Source organism: Myxine glutinosa, chromosome 8 (assembly GCF_964187855.1).
Source record: "Myxine glutinosa chromosome 8, kmMyxGlut1.1, whole genome shotgun sequence".
Taxonomy (NCBI): Eukaryota; Metazoa; Chordata; class Myxini; order Myxiniformes; family Myxinidae; genus Myxine; species Myxine glutinosa.
In genome coordinates, this window is record NC_136268.1 from 98,193,075 (window position 1) to 98,215,587 (window position 22,513).

At 44.0% G+C, this 22,513-nt stretch overlaps 1 protein-coding gene across 1 annotated transcript in view; it reads right to left on the bottom strand.

The window, feature by feature from the left end:
- Nucleotides 1–405: 405 nt before the first annotated feature.
- Nucleotides 406–22,513, bottom strand: part of CYP21A2 (cytochrome P450 family 21 subfamily A member 2) — a 58,827-nt gene continuing 36,719 nt past the window's right edge. Inside the window, exons 8-10 of the mRNA XM_068124912.2 lie at nt 15,429–15,598; nt 2,391–2,494; nt 406–2,296 (exon numbers count right to left, since the gene is read on the bottom strand). Of these exons, the coding sequence (XP_067981013.1) occupies nt 2,025–2,296; nt 2,391–2,494; nt 15,429–15,598 (546 nt within the window). The 3' untranslated portion in view covers nt 406–2,024. The remainder of the gene's footprint in view (nt 2,297–2,390; nt 2,495–15,428; nt 15,599–22,513) is intronic.

Sequence of the window (22,513 nt, forward strand, 5' to 3'; positions counted from 1 at the left end):
ATCGTATACTCCCTTGCCTGGTGCCAGATTGTGCTCTCTTACAGCTTTGTGCGAAATGGCCACATCCGAGTCGGGGAAATCTCCAAGCTGACTGGCGAAGGAGCCCAGGATTTTATATTTTATTACAGACGATGGTGAAGAAAGGAAACTGAACGTGAAGCTTGTTTTTATTTGTCGACCTCAAAACTGTGACCCCTGAGTTTACCAAGCGGAAGCACCCTGTGTGTGTGTGTGTGTGTGTGTGTGTGTGTGTGTGTGTGTGTGTGTGTGTGTGTGTGCGTGTGTGTGTGTGCGTGTGTGTGCGTGTGTGCATTTTGTACTGATGTCTGTGCCATGTCGTGCATTAGAGGTTGCATGAGAATCTGTATGGCATTTCGTATGGGTTTAAGGAAACCAACAAGGATGTTTACTACCGTACGCCACTTTTATTATATTTGATACACAAATGCTGTAAACCTTTGTACGTTTCAATGCTATTAAAATGTATGTAAATAGCATCGGTGTAAAAGAGTGTCATTGTAAATTTAATGCCACTTGATAAGTTCAAAGTAATTCACGTCTTCTTTATATAACCATGATGGGATTTGTCTGAACTGGGAAAACAACCATAAGGAGGGCAGAGCAACTCCAAAATCTGTACCATCCCTGACAATATTCTTAATAAAAAAAATCTCCAATGCATTTCTCATTCAATGTGAGATTTTGATGGGAATTTGATGATAATCTCATCAGATCCCAACCGCTGTTTTGCAAGAGACAGAATACCATGTCAATTATTGCTAAAGAAATCTCTTTTTTTATAGACTAAAGCAGTTGTTGCATAATCTTGATCATACTTAAGTTGTGCGTATCCAACCAGGATTCGTTTTACAACTTACTCTGCCAGTTGCAACATCAAACGGATGTGGATAAACCACCGGCTCAGTGCACTGCCATCATCTCCATCCTCTACCGTCCCTGCTGAGACAGCTATAGACATGCAGGGAAATGTGCAAATTTCCCAGGATATACCATCCCTGTTTCAAAAGACTGTGTGGGGTATTTAACGCCTACAGGTATGTCTACAGATGGGATAGCCAGACTCCTCCAAAGGTATATCCATTAAACAAGCAGACCATTAACTTCGACCAGAAAAAGCATATGCTTAGTAATAATAATTTTTTGACAGTGAAGCATAATTATTGCAAATAAAAAGGTGCCTAATGTGTATAATTTTAGCAAATACAATGATGGTTTGCTTTTCTAAATATGTTATTGCACTCTGCATATGAACTCAATGTGACACTTCATTAGGGTGTATATATGGTTGTTACCAGAAGCATAATTGGACTGGCTTTATAATCCATATATGACATTAAAACCAGGACAGGTATTTCTCTCTTATTATATCCTTGTGATGCTTATCAGAATGACTAATTTTATTTATGATGGTTAAATGAACATCAAATAAACTTAAAACTTGCTTTTTTCCACCATTTCTTCTTTAAGGTTATCTCAGCCGGGGGATATCAGGAGAATGGTAATTGTTACTGAGTAATCATTTTTTTTAAAGGTGTAACAAGGATATTTATGAGGAATGCTTGTACTGCAAGATGTTCAAAACAACAGGCTTTTGTAACTGAGAAATTTAAGTTTACTCTCTTTTGTAAAGATGCATTTTTTTTTTCCAACCGATGGTTTGCAGTAGAATTAGACGGGACGGATTTATGAAAAAAAAAGCCATGTATAAGCTTCTAGGTGCATTTTGGGGTAAAAGTTGTAAAGTTAGGGTAAAAGAGCTGCATGTATATACAATATACATGATATATAAATGCTTGTTCAAAGAAATTGTCCAAAAATGGCAATTTGGCGGCCATTTTGTTTATGCTAATTAGGTCAAAAACTCAAAATTCGGCTTGGGAACCGGGTTAATCGAATTCAGCATACCCTAATTATGTTAAAAAGAGAGGTTCCCAACTTTTACCCAAAAAATGAACCGAACATTCACATTTCTCAGAAATCCGTCTAGTCTAAAAGTGCAAACCTCACTTTGAACCGCTCCGTTGCGCGGTTTCAGACCTCAGAAGAACACGCACTTGGAAAGGTCGAGGCTTCAAGACGGCACCCAGAGTACCGTCAAGGTCAGGCAGATGGCCTGGAACTGCGGAGGTGAAGCGGAAGTCACGCAAGAGGCAAACGCTGAAGAGGAAGAGCTCGAGCTGTGCAAGAGCCATCCCGAGGCACAGCCGCGGCCCCGCGCTGAAGGGCAAGCTGTTGAGGAATGGTTGCTCCCCGCTTTTGCGGCACATGTAACGCTCTGACAAAATTAAGTACAGTACAGAAATAGTTACCAACAACAACGTTCATAAATCATTTGTTGTCAGTGAGAAACTGGACCTTAAGATCCTTACCTGGTTTGAAGTGCGTTGGGTTGGGCCACGTGTTCTCATCATGATGTGCTCCCCAAAGGTTGGGAATGACGGTTGTGCCTTTAGGAATCGAGTACCCACCGACACTGGAAAAACAGATTTGCATTATTGCACAAGTATATTGTAAAAGTTAAATCGATACCATTTCCTACAATATTAGACTAATTAATCACCGGCACCCTGGCCTAATTATAAGTTCGTCCCACTTCAGAACAGAACTGGTCGTCATGCCTGGGCAGCCAGTTCGTGAAAGACCAACAAAAAAAGTCCCCAACCGATCCCACAAGAAGGGAATAATTGAGGCTGTTTTGTAGTACAGTAGTAGTAGTAGTAGTAGTAGTAGTAGTAGTAGTAGTAGTAGTAGTAGTAATTTGTTTATTACTACCACTACGACTACTAGTAGGAATACTAAGGCACATTAATTTATTGTCGGAGTGAAATATATTTTTACAGATGAGGATGTGGGTGTAATTATTGCTGCTTGGTATTTGGTCACCCATATATTACATACACACAAGGTGAAATGGGGTGCAAGAAGCTGGAATGGGGTGCAAAAAGAGGGAATGGGGTGCAAGAAGAGGGAATCGGGTGCAAGAAGAGGGAATGGGGTGCAAGAAGAGGGAATGGGGTGCAAGAAGAGGGAATGGGGTGCAAGAAGAGGGAATGGGGTGCAAGAAGAGGGAATGGGGTGCATAAAAGAGGGAATGGGGTGCAAGAAGAGGGAATGGGGTGCAAGAAGAGGGAATGGGGTGCAAGAAGAAGGAATGGGGTGCAAGAAGAGGGAATCGGGTGCAAGAAGAGGGAATCGGGTGCAAGAAGAGGGAATGGGGTGCAAGAAGAGGGAATGGGGTGCAAGAAGAGGGAATGGGGTGCAAAAAGAGGGAATGGGGTGCAAGAAGAGGGAATGGGGTGCAAGAAGAGGGAATGGGGTGCAAGAAGAGGGAATGGGGTGCAAGAAGAGGGAATGGGGTGCAAGAAGAGGGAATCGTGTGCAAGAAGAGGGAATGGGGTGCAAGAAGAGGGAATCGTGTGCAAGAAGAGGGAATGGGGTGCAAAAAGCTGGAATGGGGTGCAAAAAGAGGGAATGGGGTGCAAGAAGAGGGAATGGGGTGCAAGAAGAAGGAATGGGGTGCAAGAAGAGGGAATCGGGTGCAAGAAGAGGGAATCGGGTGCAAGAAGAGGGAATGGGGTGCAAGAAGAGGGAATGGGGTGCAAGAAGAGGGAATGGGGTGCAAGAAGAGGGAATCGTGTGCAAGAAGAGGGAATCGCGTGCAAGAAGAGGGAATGGGGTGCAAGAAGAGGGAATGGGGTGCAAGAAGAGGGAATGGGGTGCAAGAAGAGGGAATGGGGTGCAAGAAGAAGGAATGGTGTGCAAGAAGAGGGAATGGGGTGCAAGAAGAAGGAATGGTGTGCAAGAAGAGGGAATGGGGTGCAAGAAGAAGGAATGGGGTGCAAGAAGAGGGAATGGGGTGCAAGAAGAGGGAATGGTGTGCAAGAAGAGGGAATGGGGTGCAAGAAGAAGGAATGGGGTGCAAGAAGAAGGAATGGGGTGCAAGAAGAAGGAATGGGGTGCAAGAAGAGGGAATGGGGTGCAAGAAGAAGGAATAGGGTGCAAGAAGAAGGAATGGTGTGCAAGAAGAGGGAATGGGGTGCAAGAAGAAGGAATGGGGTGCAAGAAGAGGGAATGGGGTGCAAGAAGAGGGAATGGGGTGCAAGAAGAGGGAATGGTGTGCAAGAAGAGGGAATGGGGTGCAAGAAGAAGGAATGGGGTGCAAGAAGAAGGAATGGGGTGCAAGAAGAGGGAATGGGGTGCAAGAAGAGGGAATGGGGTGCAAGAAGAGGGAATGGTGTGCAAGAAGAGGGAATGGGGTGCAAGAAGAGGGAATGGGGTGCAAGAAGAGGGAATCGCGTGCAAGAAGAGGGAATGGGGTGCAAGAAGAAGGAATGGGGTGCAAGAAGAGGGAATGGGGTGCAAGAAGAGGGAATGGTGTGCAAGAAGAGGGAATGGGGTGCAAGAAGAAGGAATGGGGTGCAAGAAGAAGGAATGGGGTGCAAGCAGAGGGAATGGGGTGCAAGCAGAGGGAATGGGGTGCAAGAAGAAGGAATGGGGTGCAAGAAGAAGGAATGGTGTGCAAGAAGAGGGAATGGGGTGCAAGAAGAAGGAATGGGGTGCAAGAAGAGGGAATGGGGTGCAAGAAGAAGGAATGGGGTGCAAGAAGAGGGAATGGGGTGCAAGAAGAGGGAATGGGGTGCAAGAAGAGGGAATGGGGTGCAAGAAGAAGGAATGGGGTGCAAGAAGAAGGAATGGGGTGCAAGAAGAGGGAATGGGGTGCAAGAAGAAGGAATGGGGTGCAAGAAGAAGGAATGGGGTGCAAGCAGAGGGAATGGGGTGCAAGAAGAAGGAATGGGGTGCAAGAAGAAGGAATGGTGTGCAAGAAGAGGGAATGGGGTGCAAGAAGAAGGAATGGGGTGCAAGAAGAGGGAATGGGGTGCAAGAAGAAGGAATGGGGTGCAAGAAGAAGGAATGGGGTGCAAGAAGAGGGAATGGGGTGCAAGAAGAGGGAATGGGATGCAAGAAGAGGGAATGGGGTGCAAGAAGAGGGAATGGGGTGCTTCGGGCCACTTCAATTAACCCGGCCCGAAAGGACTTGGCTCGCTACATTCTTGTTCTTGTTGCAAGAATAACAGAGCAGCGACTTGTCATTTACAATCATTAAGTACAATGTAGCCAATTGATGAATCCTGCGGTGGTGATCAATTCAAAAATTTGTGACGGAATGAAACGGGCAAGGAACCATAAACAAGACTGAATCTGAAAGTCGAGCAGCGGCGCAACCGGGCTTGTAAAATATGATAAACCACAAACACACATGATTAGCTTTTCAAACAGTCGCTAATCCTGCTTATAACATTAAACAAAATAATTTGGAGGAATCCAGACATCCATGAGGTAAGTTTTACTTACAGAACTTAGGGAAGATCTACTGTAATCTAGATTATACCCCACACGGGTTGGGTACGTACCGTTTTGTTGGAAGAGACGTAACGCCGATGCTTTCGATATTTCATGGTCATTTTCACAATCGGTTTGTGTTTCACACGAAATGAAAATATGTAAAGGTAGAGCATGGCGATTGTAATAGCCGGCGAAGCCGGTGTTGTCAATAAACGAGTACGTATTATGTTGAAAACCTGATTATGCCTTGGCTCGAGAATCCGAAGCGCCGTGGGCGCAGCCATCTTGCGTGGGCGGAAGTATGCATAACAAATTTAAAACGTTCATTAGGAGTTTCTTTCACCCGTCGTCGTTTGATTCACAATCTTATGCACCTCCGATGTATTAATAAAATAATTTAAGACCAACATCGGCCCGCACGGGCCTGGTTATCTTCAACAAAACGCGTCACCAAACACCGGACCCAATGAGAGTCGAGCATTTGCAAAACTATTTCTAAAATGAAAGCGCTCAATGATGGGCGCCATCGACCGGATGCGGAAGTTTGCATAAAACAATTGCGAAAAAGTTGAATAGGACTTTGTTTCACCCGTCGTTCTTTGATTCATAATCCAATGAAACCCCTCATTAGTAATTAAAATACGTTAAGACCAACCTCGTTATCTTCAACGAAAATCGTCATCAAACACAGGAACCAATTATTATTACGCGTTTCGGACGGTGAAAACGGCGTCAAATATTCTAAAATTGACGAAGAATTATTTTTTAGAAATCTCGCGGCCGTCGGGGATAGTTTTTCACGGCCAGAAATACGGTATAAGCGGTTTACATATTTAGTTTAGAAATACGGATAGTTTTTCACGGCCGGAAATATCCGAAGTTGAGACGGAATTCACCGAATTAATCACTGCAAGCTAACGTCTTCTGGTGGACGAAGCTGCCGTGCCCGGAGAGTCAGAGAACCAGCCCTGGCGCCTGACAGCGACTGAAGTTAGAAGACTACACACTTACTGTGAAAACGTATGTTAAGCCCAGTTAAAAATAGGCCTTAAGCTAGCACATCGTATAGTTACTTCCTTAAGCTTCTTGTGACATTTATTGTATTGTATGCAGGTATTGCCATCGGGGAGGACTGTCTGCTCTTCTCTTTTACCAAGTCTTACCAGGTACGGTACCTACTACACCTACCTACTACCAACTACCTACCTACCTACTACCAACTACCTAACCTACTGATGCCATGGTGATGGGTAAAATAGTGGCAAGAGGTATGCAGGTATTGGGGAGGACTGTCTGCTCTTCTCTTTTACCAAGCCTTACCATGTACGGTACCTACTACACCTACCTACTACCAACTACCTACCTACCTACTACCAACTACCTAACCTACTGATGCCATGGTGATGGGTAAAATAGTGGCAAGAGGTATGCAGGTATTGGGGAGGACTGTCTGCTGTTCTCTTTTACCAAGTCTTACCAGGTATGGTACCTACTACACCTACCTACTACCAACTACCTACCTACCTACTACCAACCAACTACCTACCTACCTACTACCAACTACCTACTACCAACTACCTACCTACCCACTACCAACTACCTAACCTACTGATGCCATGGTGATGGGTAAAATAGTGGCAAGAGGTTTTGGCTTCGCCGGCTCATTGCAGCTTTGCAGTCGGTACTAGTAGCCGGCGAAGCCGGTGTTGTCAATAAACGAGTACGTATTATGTTGAAAACCTGATTATGCCTTGGCTCGAGAATCCGAAGCGCCGTAGGCGCAGCCATCTTGCGTGGGCGGAAGTATGCATAACAAATTTAAAACGTTCATTAGGAGTTTCTTTCACCCGTCGTCGTTTGATTCACAATCTTATGCACCTCCGATGTATTAATAAAATAATTTAAGACCGACATCGGCCCGCACGGGCCTGGTTATCTTCAACAAAACGCGTCACCAAACACTGGACCCAATGAGAGTCGAGCATTTGCAAAAATATTTCTAAAATGAAAGCACTCAATGATGGGCGCCATCGACCGGATGCGGAAGTTTGCATTAAACAATTGCGAAAAAGTTGAATAGGAGCTTGTTTCACCCGTCGTTCTTTGATTCATAATCTCATGAAACCTGTCATTAGTAATTAAAATAAGTTAAGACCAACCTCGTTATCTTCAACGAAAATCGTCATCAAGCACCAGAACCAATGAGATTCGAGCATTTGAAAAAATATTATTACGCGTTTCGGACGGTGAAAACGGCGTCAAATATTCTAAAATTGATGAAGAATTATTTTTTAGAAATCTCGCGGCCGTACGGGATAGTTTTTCACGGCCATAAATACGGTATAAGCGGTTTACATATTTAGTTTAGAAATACGGATCGTTTTTCACGGCCGGAAATATCCGAAGTTGAGACGGAATTCTTCACCGAATTAATCACTGCGACGCCGGGAACTGCGACGGGAATCACTGCGACGGGAATCACTGCGACGTCTGCGACGCCGGGAACGAGGTTGGTGTAAAACAACCGAATCACGCGTAAGCATATGCTGCTCGAAATAGTTCTCATCATATGCTCAAATTTCCTAAGCTAAATCGTCATTGCTTTGGGCACTGTGAAACGTATCAAGTCACTCGCTTACTGCACAGCGAAAAAGTACGAGCACTTGAACAACGTGTTTTTCGACTCGATTCTGCAAAACGCCATGTCACTCGGTCAAAGCCAAAACGAGGAACAATGTTTCGCCTCCATTCTTCATCGCCACACTGACCTATCAGATGTGGCATGAAGGACGACGTTTATGCTTAACCACGACATAAACATGATTCGACAACAGTCCGTGGTAACTTGAGAGAGGTTTTTACGTTGCACCAAGTAAAGCCATCGGATGTGACACCATTGTCTTCTTTTTGGGAATATGCTGCAGTAGATGTCCCTGGTGATGGGTCATGTTTTTTTGAGGACTGTCTGCTCTTCTCTTTTACCAAGTCTTACCAGGTACGGTACCTACTACACCTACATACTACCAACTACCTACCTACCTACTACCAACTACCTACCTACCTACTACCGACTACCTAACCTACTGATGCCATGGTGATGGGTAAAATAGTGGCAAGAGGTATGCAGGTATTGGGGAGGACTGTCTGCTCTTCTCTTTTACCAAGTCTTACCATGTACGGTACCTACTACACCTACCTACTACCAACTACCTACCTACTACCAACTACCTACCTACCTACTACCAACTACCTAACCTACTGATGCCATGGTGATGGGTAAAATAGTGGCAAGAGGTTTTGGCTTCGCCGGCTCATTGCGGCTTTGCAGTCGGTACTAGTAGCCGGCGGAGCCGGTGTTGTCAATAAACGAGTACGTATTATGTTGAAAACCTGATTATGCCTTGGCTCGAGAATCCGAAGCGCCGTGGGCGCAGCCATCTTGCGTGGGCGGAAGTATGCATAACAAATTTAAAACGTTCATTAGGAGTTTCTTTCACCCGTCGTCGTTTGATTCACAATCTTATGCACCTCCGATGTATTAATAAAATAATTTAAGACCAACATCGGCCCGCACGGGCCTGGTTATCTTCAACAAAACGCGTCACCAAACACCGGACCCAATGAGAGTCGAGCATTTGCAAAAATATTTCTAAAATGAAACCGCTCGATGGTGGGCGCCATCGACCGGATGTGGAAGTTTGCATAAAACAATTGCGAAAAAGTTCAATCGGAGTTTGTTTCACCCGTCGTTCTTTGATTCATAATCTAATGAAAACTCTCATTAGTAATTAAAATACGTTAAGACCAACCTCGTTATCTTCAACGAAAATCGTCATCAAACACCAGAACCAATGAGGTTCGAGCATTTGAAAAAATATTATTACGCGTTTCGGACGGTGAAAACGGCGTCAAATATTCTAAAATTGACAAAGAATTATTTTTTAGAAATCTCGCGGCCGTATGGGATAGTTTTTCACGGCCAGAAATACGGTATAAGCGGTTTACATATTTAGTTTAGAAATACGGATAGTTTTTCACGGCCGGAAATATCCGAAGTTGAGACGGAATTCTTCACCGAATTAATCACTGCGACGCCGGGAACTGCGACGGGAATCACTGCGACGTCTGCGACGCCGGGAACTGCGACGGGAATCACTGCGACGTCTGCGACGCCGGGAACGAGGTTGGTGCAAAACAACCAAATCACGCGTAAGCATATGCTGCTCGAATTAGTTCTCATCATATGCTCAAATTTCCTAAGCTAAATCGTCATTGCTTTGGGCACTGTGAAACGTATCAAGTCACTCGCTTACTGTACAGCGAAAAAGTACGAGCACTTGAACAACGTGTTTTTCGACTCGATTCTGCAAAACGCCATGTCACTCGGTCAAAGCCAAAACGAGGAACAATGTTTCGCCTCCATTCTTCATCGCCACACCGACCTATCGGATGTGGCATGAAGGACGACGTTTATGCTTAACCACGACATAAATGTACCCAAGTTTTGGGTACCCAAGCTAATTCGTGAGAAAGTGTCATGTGACTCCTGCTCATTCACCAGGTTACAATCTACACTGTTTCAATTACCAGTTTAAGTCTACACTTTAACTGTACACTGCTAAATTTCTCTAAAGCGTGTAAAGACCTTTGAGTGCTCGCACCAGCATATATGTGTTGTTGAGGATGTTCAAGAGTACTTACAGGTCGCTATCAGCGTCAATCACCTTCTTTTCGAGATAAAAAAGCAATGTTCTCACGAAACGTAATTGGAAAGTAAACCACTCTGGGCCATTTTTGAAATTTTTCTCTTCTTTCGTGGTAGACCTGAAAAGCCGAATTAGGCTTCAACCCCATGCTCCCATGCTCAGTAGGTTTGTCTGATTTATGATGTCCTGCACTTACCGGTATAAGCGGTTTACATAAAGAAAGAAAGCTCGGTTTGATTAACGACAGTCACACATTGCCGTTGAAACGGCGCTATCGTCTGATCTGTCGGCACTGATCTTACTGCAAGCTAACTTCTTCTGGTGGAGGAAGCCGCAGTGCCCGGAGAAAACCAGCCCTGACAGTGACTGAAGTTAGAAGACTACACACATACTATGAAAACGTATGTTAAGCCCAGTTAAAATTTCTTAAAATAGGCCCGAAACTAGCACATCGTATAGTTACTTCCTTCAGCTTCTTGTGACATTTATTGTATTTTAGGTATTGGGGAGGACTGTCTGCTCTTCTCTTTTACCAAGTCTTACCAGGTACGGTACCAACTACACCTACCTACTACCAACTACCTAACCTACTGATGGGTAAAATAGTGGCAAGAGGCTTTGGCTTCGCCGGCTCATTGCGGCTTTGCAGTCGGTACTAGTATATGACAGGTTCGACGATATGTTCGGCATGAACGGCATGTAAATCAAAATGGCGGAGTGTGGAGAGTCAGCTGCCGTAGTACTAATCACATCACTCTGTCATGTGACCAGATCCTCAGCTCTGATTGGTATCCGTATACATACATACATACATACATACATATCCTACATACAGACGGGCAAACACTGTTCCAGATGGCTTTGCCCTATGGCTATGTCATAATAATTGCCAGTTGTACAAAAGATCACCTCGAAATCTATTACACACACAATATTCGTATTCAGGAAGTACAGGGGACAATTCTTCAAGTGATAAAATCACTATTATACAAGTATTTACGTCTGACAAATTTGGCGGATGTCCAGGGCCAAAATGAGCGCGTCCAGGGCTTAACGAGGCCTTAAATATGGAAGCATAAAAACACATGAAAAAAGGAAACGAGACCATTTTCGGCCTCAGGAGTAAAATATTCTCGCTTCTAATGGTCACAGGCCGGCTCAGTGCTGTGAGATTGTGTGCACAGGTGGAACATAATAACCTGAAATTTACCAGTTCTTAATTCTGTCACTTATTCCAACTAGAACAGCACTCATAGAGCACATAGTCTTGACTCTAGTTCATTCTGAACAAACATACTGTTGCAGATCTGCCGCCGGCCTTCTTCCCTTACCAAGGGGGATTAATCCCCTTGTCTTTACTGACCTGGCGCGACCCGGGACCTATTACGTCCCTTCCGGACAGCGCTAAATAGGGTTTCAGGACCAAATTCGCTGTTATATAAGTACTAGCGCTGCCCTGGAAGCGAGGAAATAAGCCCCGCACGAACCACCTGTGATGATGATACGATGAGCGGTTTGCGTACACGTGAGCCGCGCTTTTATTACTTACTAGACCCGATTGGAGCGATCTTATTCGTACCACGCTTAGCCAATGGAGAAATCACAAAGGCGATCGAATTGGAAAGGAAAGGCAGAACAAATGTTTAATTAATATTGCACGTATTTACAGCCAGGACGAAGAGACACAGGGAAATCCTTAAACGGTCTTATACTTAATACCCCTGGACAAACGGGCCCGTCTCACACACACACTCATACGGGGATTGCTGATCGGCAGGATGATGTTCTCCGGCGTCCAGATGATGTCCAGGAATGGCTCTCGTGCAGCTCTCTCCGGTCCCCGGCACGTCCCGTGGAGATGGAGGCAGGAGAAGGCAGGAGCTCGTAGCGTGTCGCCTGAACAATCAGGTTATCTCAGGCGCACGGTAGAGGGCGGACTTTGGCGCGACTGGCGGTTATTCACTCGCGGTTATGGCCGCGTTCACTCGCGTGGCCGAAATGCGCTATCTGCGTTACCGGCGCGTCTGGTTGCGCCCGTGTACATGTACGGTTCAAAGTTCAACAACGGCGAGTGATGCAAATTCTCTGGCACAGTTCTCTCGCGCCACTGGTGCAAGTCCTCCTTTACAACGCGCTTATCCTCTGCAAGTCCTGCTTGTAAGTCCTCTGCCACTACCGTGTGCACGCAAGTCCTGTCCTCTTATCAAGCTCCCTCTCTGCAAGTCGTCTGCCACTGCCGTGTGCACGCGTGTCTTTTCGAGGGCTTTTCGTATGGGCTTATATAGACCCGCCCCGCGAACCTTCTGGAACTCACCAGACTCTCTTCACCACGCCCTCTCACGCCATTCTGCTCGAGCTCTGATTGGCTGGTGGCTCTTACCGTCATCGCCTCTGCCGCTCCTGACCTCAACGCCGCCCCCACCTTTTTAGGCCTACTTCGTGTTACTCGACTAGTGGACAGCCAAATGGGGCGCGGGATGGATTGTGCCCATAGAGGTAGAATGGAGGTTGGACGCAAAATGAATGTAGGGCCTAATCTCCTGTCTTTACACAACGCAGGTACTGAGGGGAAATTGCCTATTCTCACACATACTAAGACATAACTATGCTACAAATGGGCCTATATGTTGCTCGTGTGACTAACTATGGGGGGGCAAACCTTTAACCTTTAATGACTTCAATGTGCCAATCTCAAAACCGCAGCAATACCATCGTTAACTGAACGCGTTACTATTACAGCCCATATACCCGTATCATGCATGGCATGCACCTTATTATGTGACATAGTTTCTTGGCATGGGTTATCAAAGTGGTAAATTTAATTCTTCACTCACATAGGGTCACAGATCATATAATGTATGAAGTTTCAGATTTTTCGGACAACAATTTCAATTCAACCAATTATGGCTGGAATACCATTTCACTTATGACATCATCCTTATCACCAAATATACCCCATAGGGAGTTGATGACATGCCAAGTTTAAATTTCTTTCGTTGAGCAGTTTTGGAGAAAATTATGTCCAAATCTTTTCCTTTAATCCAATATGGCTGCCATACGTTGTAACCAATGACATCAAAATGTAATTCTTCACTCACTTCGGGTCGTAGATCAGATATATGAAGTTTCAGATTTTTTTGGAGAAGGATTTCAATTCAACCAATTATGGCTGGAATGCCACTTCACCAATGACACCATTGATATCACTCTATATACCCCATGGATAATTTATAAAAGACGCCAAGTATCAATTTTTTTGTTGAGCAGTTTTGGAGGAAATGATGTCCAATTTTTCCCTTTAACCCAATGTGTCTGCCATACCATGTGACGTGTCACGTAAGATTTACTTCACAATAAAGTATTCTCCATGGGAAGTCCCTTCTGTTTTTGCAATGATTGCAGAGGAAAACAAGAAAGAGCAATCCGAGATTGCAAACCCTCGCCAGAATGTGTTTTCAGTGGTTTTTAAGGCTTTTGTGTTAAAAACAAATATGGCGGCCGAACCACGTGACCGATGACGTCATCTTTTTTCTCCACCAATTTATCCCAAGATGATGCTCAAGAAATTTCATCTTGATCGGATGAAGTTTTGTACTTGTCGAATTATGACGTCATAATGGAGGCACCTATGACATCATCATTAACATATTTTATTCCCCATGGAGAGTTCTTTACAATGAGCGCTGTCTCAATTTTTTCTATGCAGCGCTTTCGGAGATATAGAGTTGCAAAGTTTACGGTTTTTCCAAGATGGCGCCCATTCCACGTGACCTATGACGTCATCAATACAAAAAAAATTATACAGGTGGAGTTGCACCTATGGTGGAAACTTCCTGTCAATCGGACCAACGGTTGCCGAGAAAATCATATTTATTCTGTGCGGACAAACAGACAAACAAACAAACAGACAAACAAACATACAAACGGACGCAAATGCAATACCCTGTCCTCCTGCGAGGGTAACAAGTAGTTGCGGAGGAAAACATTTTAAAAGGAAAATATATGATCATGGACGCAGACACACAGACAAGGGCATTGTAGTACTCTCGCATCCCCTTTGGGGTGAGAATAAAAAGCTTCTGCTAACCCTCTCTGATCCCAAAGCTCCATCAAGTTTCTCATTGCGAACATTTCCAGCAAATCACAAAGTCAGAACTCCTCCATATCCCCTTCCAGTTTCATGGAAAATCTCAGCTCCTTGTCTCGCACTGTTAGGGACAAATCGGCTCCTTTTTCAATCATAAACCCACTGGAACTGCCCTGGGATGGGTTGTCTTACGGCAACAGTCAACTGGTTAGCCCCATATATCAATATCCTCACCTATGTAACCTGTCGGGAAAATCTCCACACTCAGCTGACGTTGAACCAAATGATCCTGAGTGAAACATAGTTCACACTCGACTAGTTCCTGGTCGATCGCAGACAAACAAGGCCCGAGTCGGGCCCATCCATCTTACGCCCACACACCTGATCATGTTGATAAAAGTTACGTCATATACTTGCTCTCAATACCTTCCTATGCTTTGTGGGAGAAATAAACCAAAATGAGTTGAAAAGAAAACATTATTGTGCGGACAATGTCAGGATAAAGATTATAAAAATTAATGTTTTGAAGCTAAATCCAGTAGAACAGAATGATAGCGATTTGATCAAGTACTGAAAATGTGACGTTGTTCGGGTTACCTATTCTACATTCCGAGGTTCTTCTACACACCTTATTGTAAGTCACTGAAACATGGTGTCATTTTCGGTTATTCGGGTACAGTGGGAGACATTTATTCAAATGAGTTAATATTTCATTTCCTCCTTATTTTCAGTGATTTGTTGTGGACATTCCCTACAGTGTCATTTCAAGAGCAGCTTTTAGTTACTTACCTGTAAGCTTTTTATGTTCCTTTTTCTTTTTTTCAATCTATCTTTTTGGCTGGCAGGGTAGCCCAAAGGCATACACACATACTCCTCTGAACAGTCTAGCCTAAGTTGAAGCTTGACCAGGCTACAAACTTCCATCCTGGTATTCCGCAAGCGGGGCAAAGCATCAAAGTGCGCAGTCTGCCAGCATTAATTAGAGGATGTTGAAAATCCCACAGTGTCCTTCATAAAGAGGAGGCAGGCTATCACTGACACATTGGCTAAATTCCAAATTTCTGCACTGACCGCCATTGGGAAGGCAGGCCACCCACCCAGTGTAATTCTTGCCATTGAGCTGCTTTGACAGCACGGGCTGCCTTAGGGCAGACTACTAGAAATAATTCAGGAATTCAGAAACTATGAGGCATGCAATAAATGAGGAAAGGGATGTTTTATAGCTTAAAGTAAATATTTTACACCATCCAGTAATCCCAAGATTTCCACACCTGGTATCGCATGTCGTTCGGTGGGGAATGGCCAGCGGAGCCACAGGCCGCAAGCGCAGAACCTCCTTGAGAGTGGCACTGAGAAAGGGCATGGAGTGTCGGTCAGCATACGATGGAGGTTGTCCATGAGCTAATGCGGCCATGACCTCATTGTGAATTCTTTCCTGTACCTGCACAACCGTGGCAGATAGTTCCATTTATGGTTCCAGATGTGTGGTTTCTTTTCCAAAGGAGAGTAACACTACTAAGAATTCGGGAAATGCTAAAGCGACATGTGCTCGGCGAGGCCTTAACATGTTGATGGACAATAATTTACAAATCATGAGAAGTTATGTTACTTTATGATTTGCAAAATTATGATGGATAAAAATATACAATTACTAGTGGGGTATACTTACACATTGTGTTATTGTGTTAGCAATAACAAACCGTGCTTCGTACATAGGTACATAATAAATAGAAGCTTTATGATTTTGTAGGCAACCATCATTTTTACGGATATTTTTATTTTATTTTACGGATGCATTTACTGTTTTTTGGTCAATTTTCATTGAGATTTTTATTTCACAGTTTACAGTTATATAAATTACAATTTTTAAATGCTAGATATCGATTGAGGGTTTGTTTTTTTTACGGATGCATTTACAGTTTTTTTAACGCAAATTTTCATTTAAGATGCTTTTTCTTTTTTTTAATTTACAGACATCATTGTCATGTTCATTTCACAGTTTACACTGTAGAAATTACACTTTTCAAATGTTGGATATCGATTGAGGTTTTTTTTAACGGGCATTTTATGGGGTTTTTTTCACGTAAATTTTCATTTACGGACACTTTTTCTTTTTTTCATTTACGGACATGATTGTCATGTTTATTTCACAGTTTACACTTGTAGAAATTAAAATGTTCAAATGCTAGATATCGATAGAGGTTTTTTTTTTTAAACGGACGCGTTTACAGTTTTTTTAACGAAAATTTTCATTTACAGATGCTTTTTCTTTTTTTAATTTACGGACATCATTGTCATGTTTATTTCACAGTTTACACTGTAAAAATTACACTTTTCAAATGTTGGATATCGATTGAGGTTTTTTTAACGGACACTTTTATGTTTTTTTTTCACGTAAATTTTCATTTACGGACGCTTTTTCTCTTTTTCATTTACGAACATGATTGTCATGTTTATTTCACAGTTTACACTTGTAGAAATTAAAATTTTCAAATGCTAGATATCGATTGAGGGGTTTTTTTTTTATTAGACACCTTTATGGTTTTATGTAAATTTTTATTTACGGATGCTTTCCGGCAGTTCTGGGATTTTCCCCAGTGTACCAGCTTCGATGTCCATCAGCGCGCCAGATTTCAGCATTTTTCGACATCAGGAATTCACCGAACATTAATATCAGTCACTGGTTAGAAAGAGCTTTATATTGGTTCACGAGTTATCAAGTGACCACTCTATTCGTCATGTGTGTGCGTCTGTCTGTGTGTTTGTCTGTGTGTCTGTGTGTCTGTCTGTCCGCAGCATATCTACCCGATGATATTATCCGATCTTGATGAAACTTGGGTGGGAGGTTGATATCATGATCTAGTTGTGTCCTGCCTAGAGTGGGCGTATTGCGCCCATTGTGGGCGGAGCCACGCCCAAAAAAGATTTCTTTTTAGGGGGTAATCGAGTTCAAGCTACATCTTCTCCGAGGGGTTTGGTGGAATCTGACAGGGGTTTCGATATTTGATTAGGCCAATGTCATGTGTCTAGCCCCACGGAGCTCGATTTTTCATGTTTTTTTCTTTTTTCTTTTTTTTTTTATTAATTTTTTTTTTTTCATTTCATTTTTCACCGAATTTTCGGTATCGTGTAGCTAACTAACCTCATAACTGATTATACATTATTTTCTATCTCATTTCAAGGTCAGTAACCTTCGTTTTGACATTTCCGGGCCTGTTTCAGTTACAGTCCGTCCTTTGTCATTGAATACCGCTCGCTCGTGAACCATCGTCGTCTCCTGACTTGTATACAATTGATTTAAAGAAATGATAATTTACAAACAGTGAGAAATCAATAGTCGAATCACTCCAAATAAAAATGGTATGTGTTGCTCTGTCAGGATTCTCAGCATTTAGAGGACTAGGGCATGCCCGTACGTGGGTGCCCGTTCCTTGCCAAAAAAAAAAAAAAACGCTACCCGTACGCTCTACCCCGCCCGTACGCCCGTACGCCCGTAAACAAAAAAAACAACGCTCTTCGCTTCCGCCCTTCGCTCTGACTGAATTGGGAGAAATAATGCGCATAAGAAATCGAGAAATTATTATTTTCTCCGGAAGAAATCGAATTACGAACCGTAATGGCGCACGCGCTCGGCTCGGCTCGTTCTGTGATTGGCTGCCGGAAGTGAAGTCTTCACTGTCCGGAAGGTCGCAAATCGCAGTTACGATGAATCGCAAATTAGTTTTAATTAGTTTTAAAACATAGTTTAACGCCAACATAGTTTGCCAACGTGAAATAAATGAATACGCTCTCAAATGTGCCGTCCGAGGCAGAGTCTGTTCGCCACGTTCGGCACACGTGATAGCTCGCTGCTCTCTGATTGGTTGAATCGTTTTTTGGACATAGCTCGGTAACTACTTGTCCGATTAATTTCAAACCTTGAAAAGGCACATCCTCGGGTCCCCAGCAATATACCTGGCAAGTTTAAAGTATATCGGACCCGTGGTTGTCGAGAAACAGCGGTCACAGACAAACAAACACACACACAGACACACACACACACACACAGAGATTGCTGGAATTATAGATAGACTAGGGCATGCCCGTACTATATATAAGCTAGGACGTGCCCGTACGTGGGTGCCCGTTCCTTGCCAAAAAAAAAAAAAAAAAAAAATTTGTGTAGGGGTGTGTGTGTGTAAACATCCTAGGGCGTGCCCGTACGTGGGTGCAAAAAAACATGCGTGCAAACAACAACAACAAAAAAAAACTTTGAAACCACGTGGCAGTAACGACCACAGAACCCCCCCCCCCCCTCTATTTACATGAATGGTTTGGTCCATTCGCAACGACCACAGAACCCCCCCCCCCTCTATTTACATGCAATGGTTTGGTCCATTCGCAACGCCAAAGCGAACGGCGAACGGCTAAATCGCCATAGCTCGGTAAGTACTTGTCCGATTAATTTCAAACCTTGAAAAGGCACATCCTCGGGTCCCCAGCAATATACCTGGCAAGTTTAAAGTATATCGGACCCGTGGTTGTCGAGAAACAGCGGTCACAGACAAACATACAAACACACATACACACATACACACATACACACAGAGATTAATGGAATTATAGATAGATAATGCACGACAAAACCTGTGGGTTGGAGTCTCAAGGGGGAGGTGGAAGTGGGGGAAGTGCTGACTCAGCAATAATTTGTATTATTTCTCATTGTCACACTGAGAGTTCTATTCAATTATCTCAATGCCAACGTGTTCCTGCCACTGGATTAAACATCATTGATTGGCTCTGTCATAATATTGTTACGGATCGCGGATTAGATGTTATTTACCGAGCGGTGGTATTGCCGCGACCTAACAGTTCCCCCGATTCTTCCCCAACTCACCCGATTCCACCCGACGTTGACCAAATCGCGCTATGCTAAATCAATGATTGGAAAGGACACAACGACTGGGATAGATGAAACGACGCAAGGGGTACAGTTCTCAAGACCTCCGGAGGAGGATATAATTAGTGGTGGAGAAAAGGGGTAGATTACAAGGTAATGAGGTAAAGACACAGAAAAGATAGGCACTTAGATACAACCTTATCTATCCCAGACAGACCACAGACAAACGGAACAAGACTGACTTACACAGGGATTGATGGCAGGGAAGGACAGGCAGTCGATAGCACAAGGTGCACCTTGGCTCAGGGACAGGATAAAGCGCGGTCCAGTCCAGAGATGCGGGGAGGTGTCACAGCGCTCGGAGGTGGCGTCCTTCTCTCTCCAAGCTCAGCGCGCATCTGACGTCACCTCCCTCTTCCTGCGCATGCTCAGCGGGGAGTCACACGCCCTCGGCTCGTTGGCTCCGCCCCAGATGGGATCGGTCCGCCGCTTCTATTGGGTGCGGGGGTTACCGGGCTCCGCCCTTGACGAGGAGCTGACAGCGAGCCCCTACTTGGTAACCCCGTCGAGCACATGCTCGATGGCGGCTCGTTGGAAAGGCATGGTGCCCTCCCAACACCCCCTACCAACCAAGCCGGAGTGAGGACGCGCACTCCCCGCGCCGCCGCCGTTGTTGTTGTTGTTGTTGTTGCTGAACCATGAGGAAGAGCTGCGGGGAGGTATTGGGAGGTCCTAAACTTCCTAACGGTGCCATACAATCACATTCTGGTGCAACGAAGAGTCAGAATTAATGGAAACGAGTCCTTAACTGACATAGACTAAGAATAACTAGCAAGATGTCCTATAGTTGTCTACGTGAGATGCGGTGGACCTGGATGCGACATTTAATGGGGGAAATAGGGGGAGGTCGGGTCTACAGAGTGTTGTTTACAGAAAATGGGACTAGGGAATGGGGGATTGGGGATAGTTGGGAAGGATGGAGGAAATAGGGGAATATTTACAAGCGGATATGGATGGATGCCAATCCCATATCCGCAACAATATTAATCCTCCAAGCGCAAAGCCCTTCATTGCCTTCCACTGTGATTGGTGTTTGATGTGTAATTATTTGCCTCGTCGAGAAACCAAAAAACCCCTAATTTTTGGCAGTCCAAAATGACAGACCAGTCAGTACACAGTTAAAATCTCATTATAAGTTAGAGAACATTTTGATTCACAGATGAATTTCACTGCTCATCGAAACCCCATGCAATCAAAGCCATATGTAATAAAATGGAGATCTTTGAGAATCTCTTCAACACTTGATTCCAACATATCCCCCACATGTCTACAATGACCACACTTATATTATTTTTCGTTTATCGAAAGAAAAAAAAAACCAAGGCCTTCAAGATCATTGGCATCTCCCGTGCTGTCGCTGAGTCTATGGGCCTATCACTTCGCCATCGCAGACAGGTCAGTGGTCTCTGTCGTCTTGCACCCTCTGCTCTTTCCTTGCGTTGTCCCTACAACCTACCCTCCTCCCCCTAGGTTTCTCCAAGGTGCACGCGGTCCACCATCGACCGCCATCTGATGAAACTACCTAAATTCAGAATCGCTACTCACCTACACTCATTATTTCCTCTATTTTCATGCCTGTGGAACCAATTTCCACATTCTCTTCAATATCATTCTCCCCTCCAAGTATTCAACACAGCTGTTCACCACCATCTCAGATCATCCCCCATCCAAAACAATGATCTTTTCTACCCTCATTAACCCCTATCGACTCCTAAGCCCACATCCTTCCAAATTTCCAGTTTTTCTTTCCTGAGAGTTTCCTTCTGTATCCATTTTGTCCACAACATGCATTCCTTCCTGTCGTCCATTCCTTCCCAGACCCATTGTTTGTTCAAATATCCCTCAATTTTCTTCTTAAACCCTGCTATTGATGTAAACCCCCCCCAACCCCCCTCCCCCCCCCCCCCGCCCACTCCGATGTCTCTCCAGTTTATTTTGTTATGTTACATCCTGATCCGGTCATTTAATGTTCCAGCTATTCCACGACCCTTGACGGTAATATACAAAAACAAGACTGGTATTCTAACAGAGTAGCCAGGTTTGGATAAGTTGAGTGGAGGATCTGCTGTTCCTCTGTCATGTAAACCATGTGACAGATGACGTCATCAATTTCTCCACCAATTTATCCCTCCCTAGATTACACTCAAGAAATTTCTTCCTGATCCGATCAAGCTTCTACTTGTCAATTTATGACGTCATAAGGAAGGCACCGATGACATCATGGACATGTTATTCCCCATGGGGAGTACTTTACAATGAGCCACCTTTCAATTTTTTCCCATCGAGCAGTTTTGGAGATATAAAGGTGCAAAGTTTTGGTTTTTTTGCCTTTTTTCCAAGGTGACGCCCGTACCAAGAGAACTATGATGTCATAGTTATCTATCTATAATTCCACTAATCTCTGTGTGTATGTTTGTTTGTACGTTTGTATGTTTGTATGTTTGTATGTCTGTGACCGCTGTTTCTCGACAACTACCGGTCCGATATACTTGAAACTTGCCAGGTATATTGCTGGGGACCCGAGGATGTGCCTTTTCAAGGTTTTAAATTAATCGCAGAAGTAGTTACCGAGCTATGTCCAAAAAACGATTCAACCAATCAGAGAGCACGAGCTATCACGTGTGCCGAACGTGGCGAACAGACTCTGCCTCGGATGGCACATTTGAGAGCGTATTCATTTATTTCCCGTCGGCAAACTATGTTGCCGTTAAACTATGTTTTAAAACTAATTAAAACTAATTTGCGATTCATCGTAACTGCGATTTGCGACCTTCCGGACAGTCAAATGAGGACGTCACTTCCGGACTTACGTAGCGGCTAGCGGGCGCCATTTGGAGGAGCTGGGAGGACTCAGTCGTGATAGAGTGAGCCTGAGTGAGTATATCAAGACAAGAACAAGATCTAGAAGGAGGTATGTACGGTGCGATTCATATAATATATTGTTTAGTTATCGTCGATGAGGAATTTGGGGGCCCGATTAACTGCAGCGCCATCCGAGCTGCGGCGTCGGGACGATACATTCATTGTACGGTAACATCACGCACTTACGGGCACGTCCTATATATATAGTACGGGCATGCCCTAGTCATTAAAAAAGCTATACACGAGGAGGCGCTCTTATGGTGAGCATGTCCATCGGACCAATGGTTGCAGAGAAGACGAATTTTAAAGGGAACTAGAAAGCATCTGAAAATGCAAAGCCCGTCCTCGTCCGTTTGCATTCAAACATCTTCTTCTTCCATATGCTCAAAATGACGAAAACAGTTTGCTTTTATTACAAAATGAAAATTGATGATTTTTTGCAGCCTTCACCTTTGAGATTTAGATCTAAAAAAATAATTAACTTCTAGCTTTTGATTGGCGAATCAATTCTGTGATCCAAAATGCCGATTCATAAAATTTCAGGTCAGTTGGATG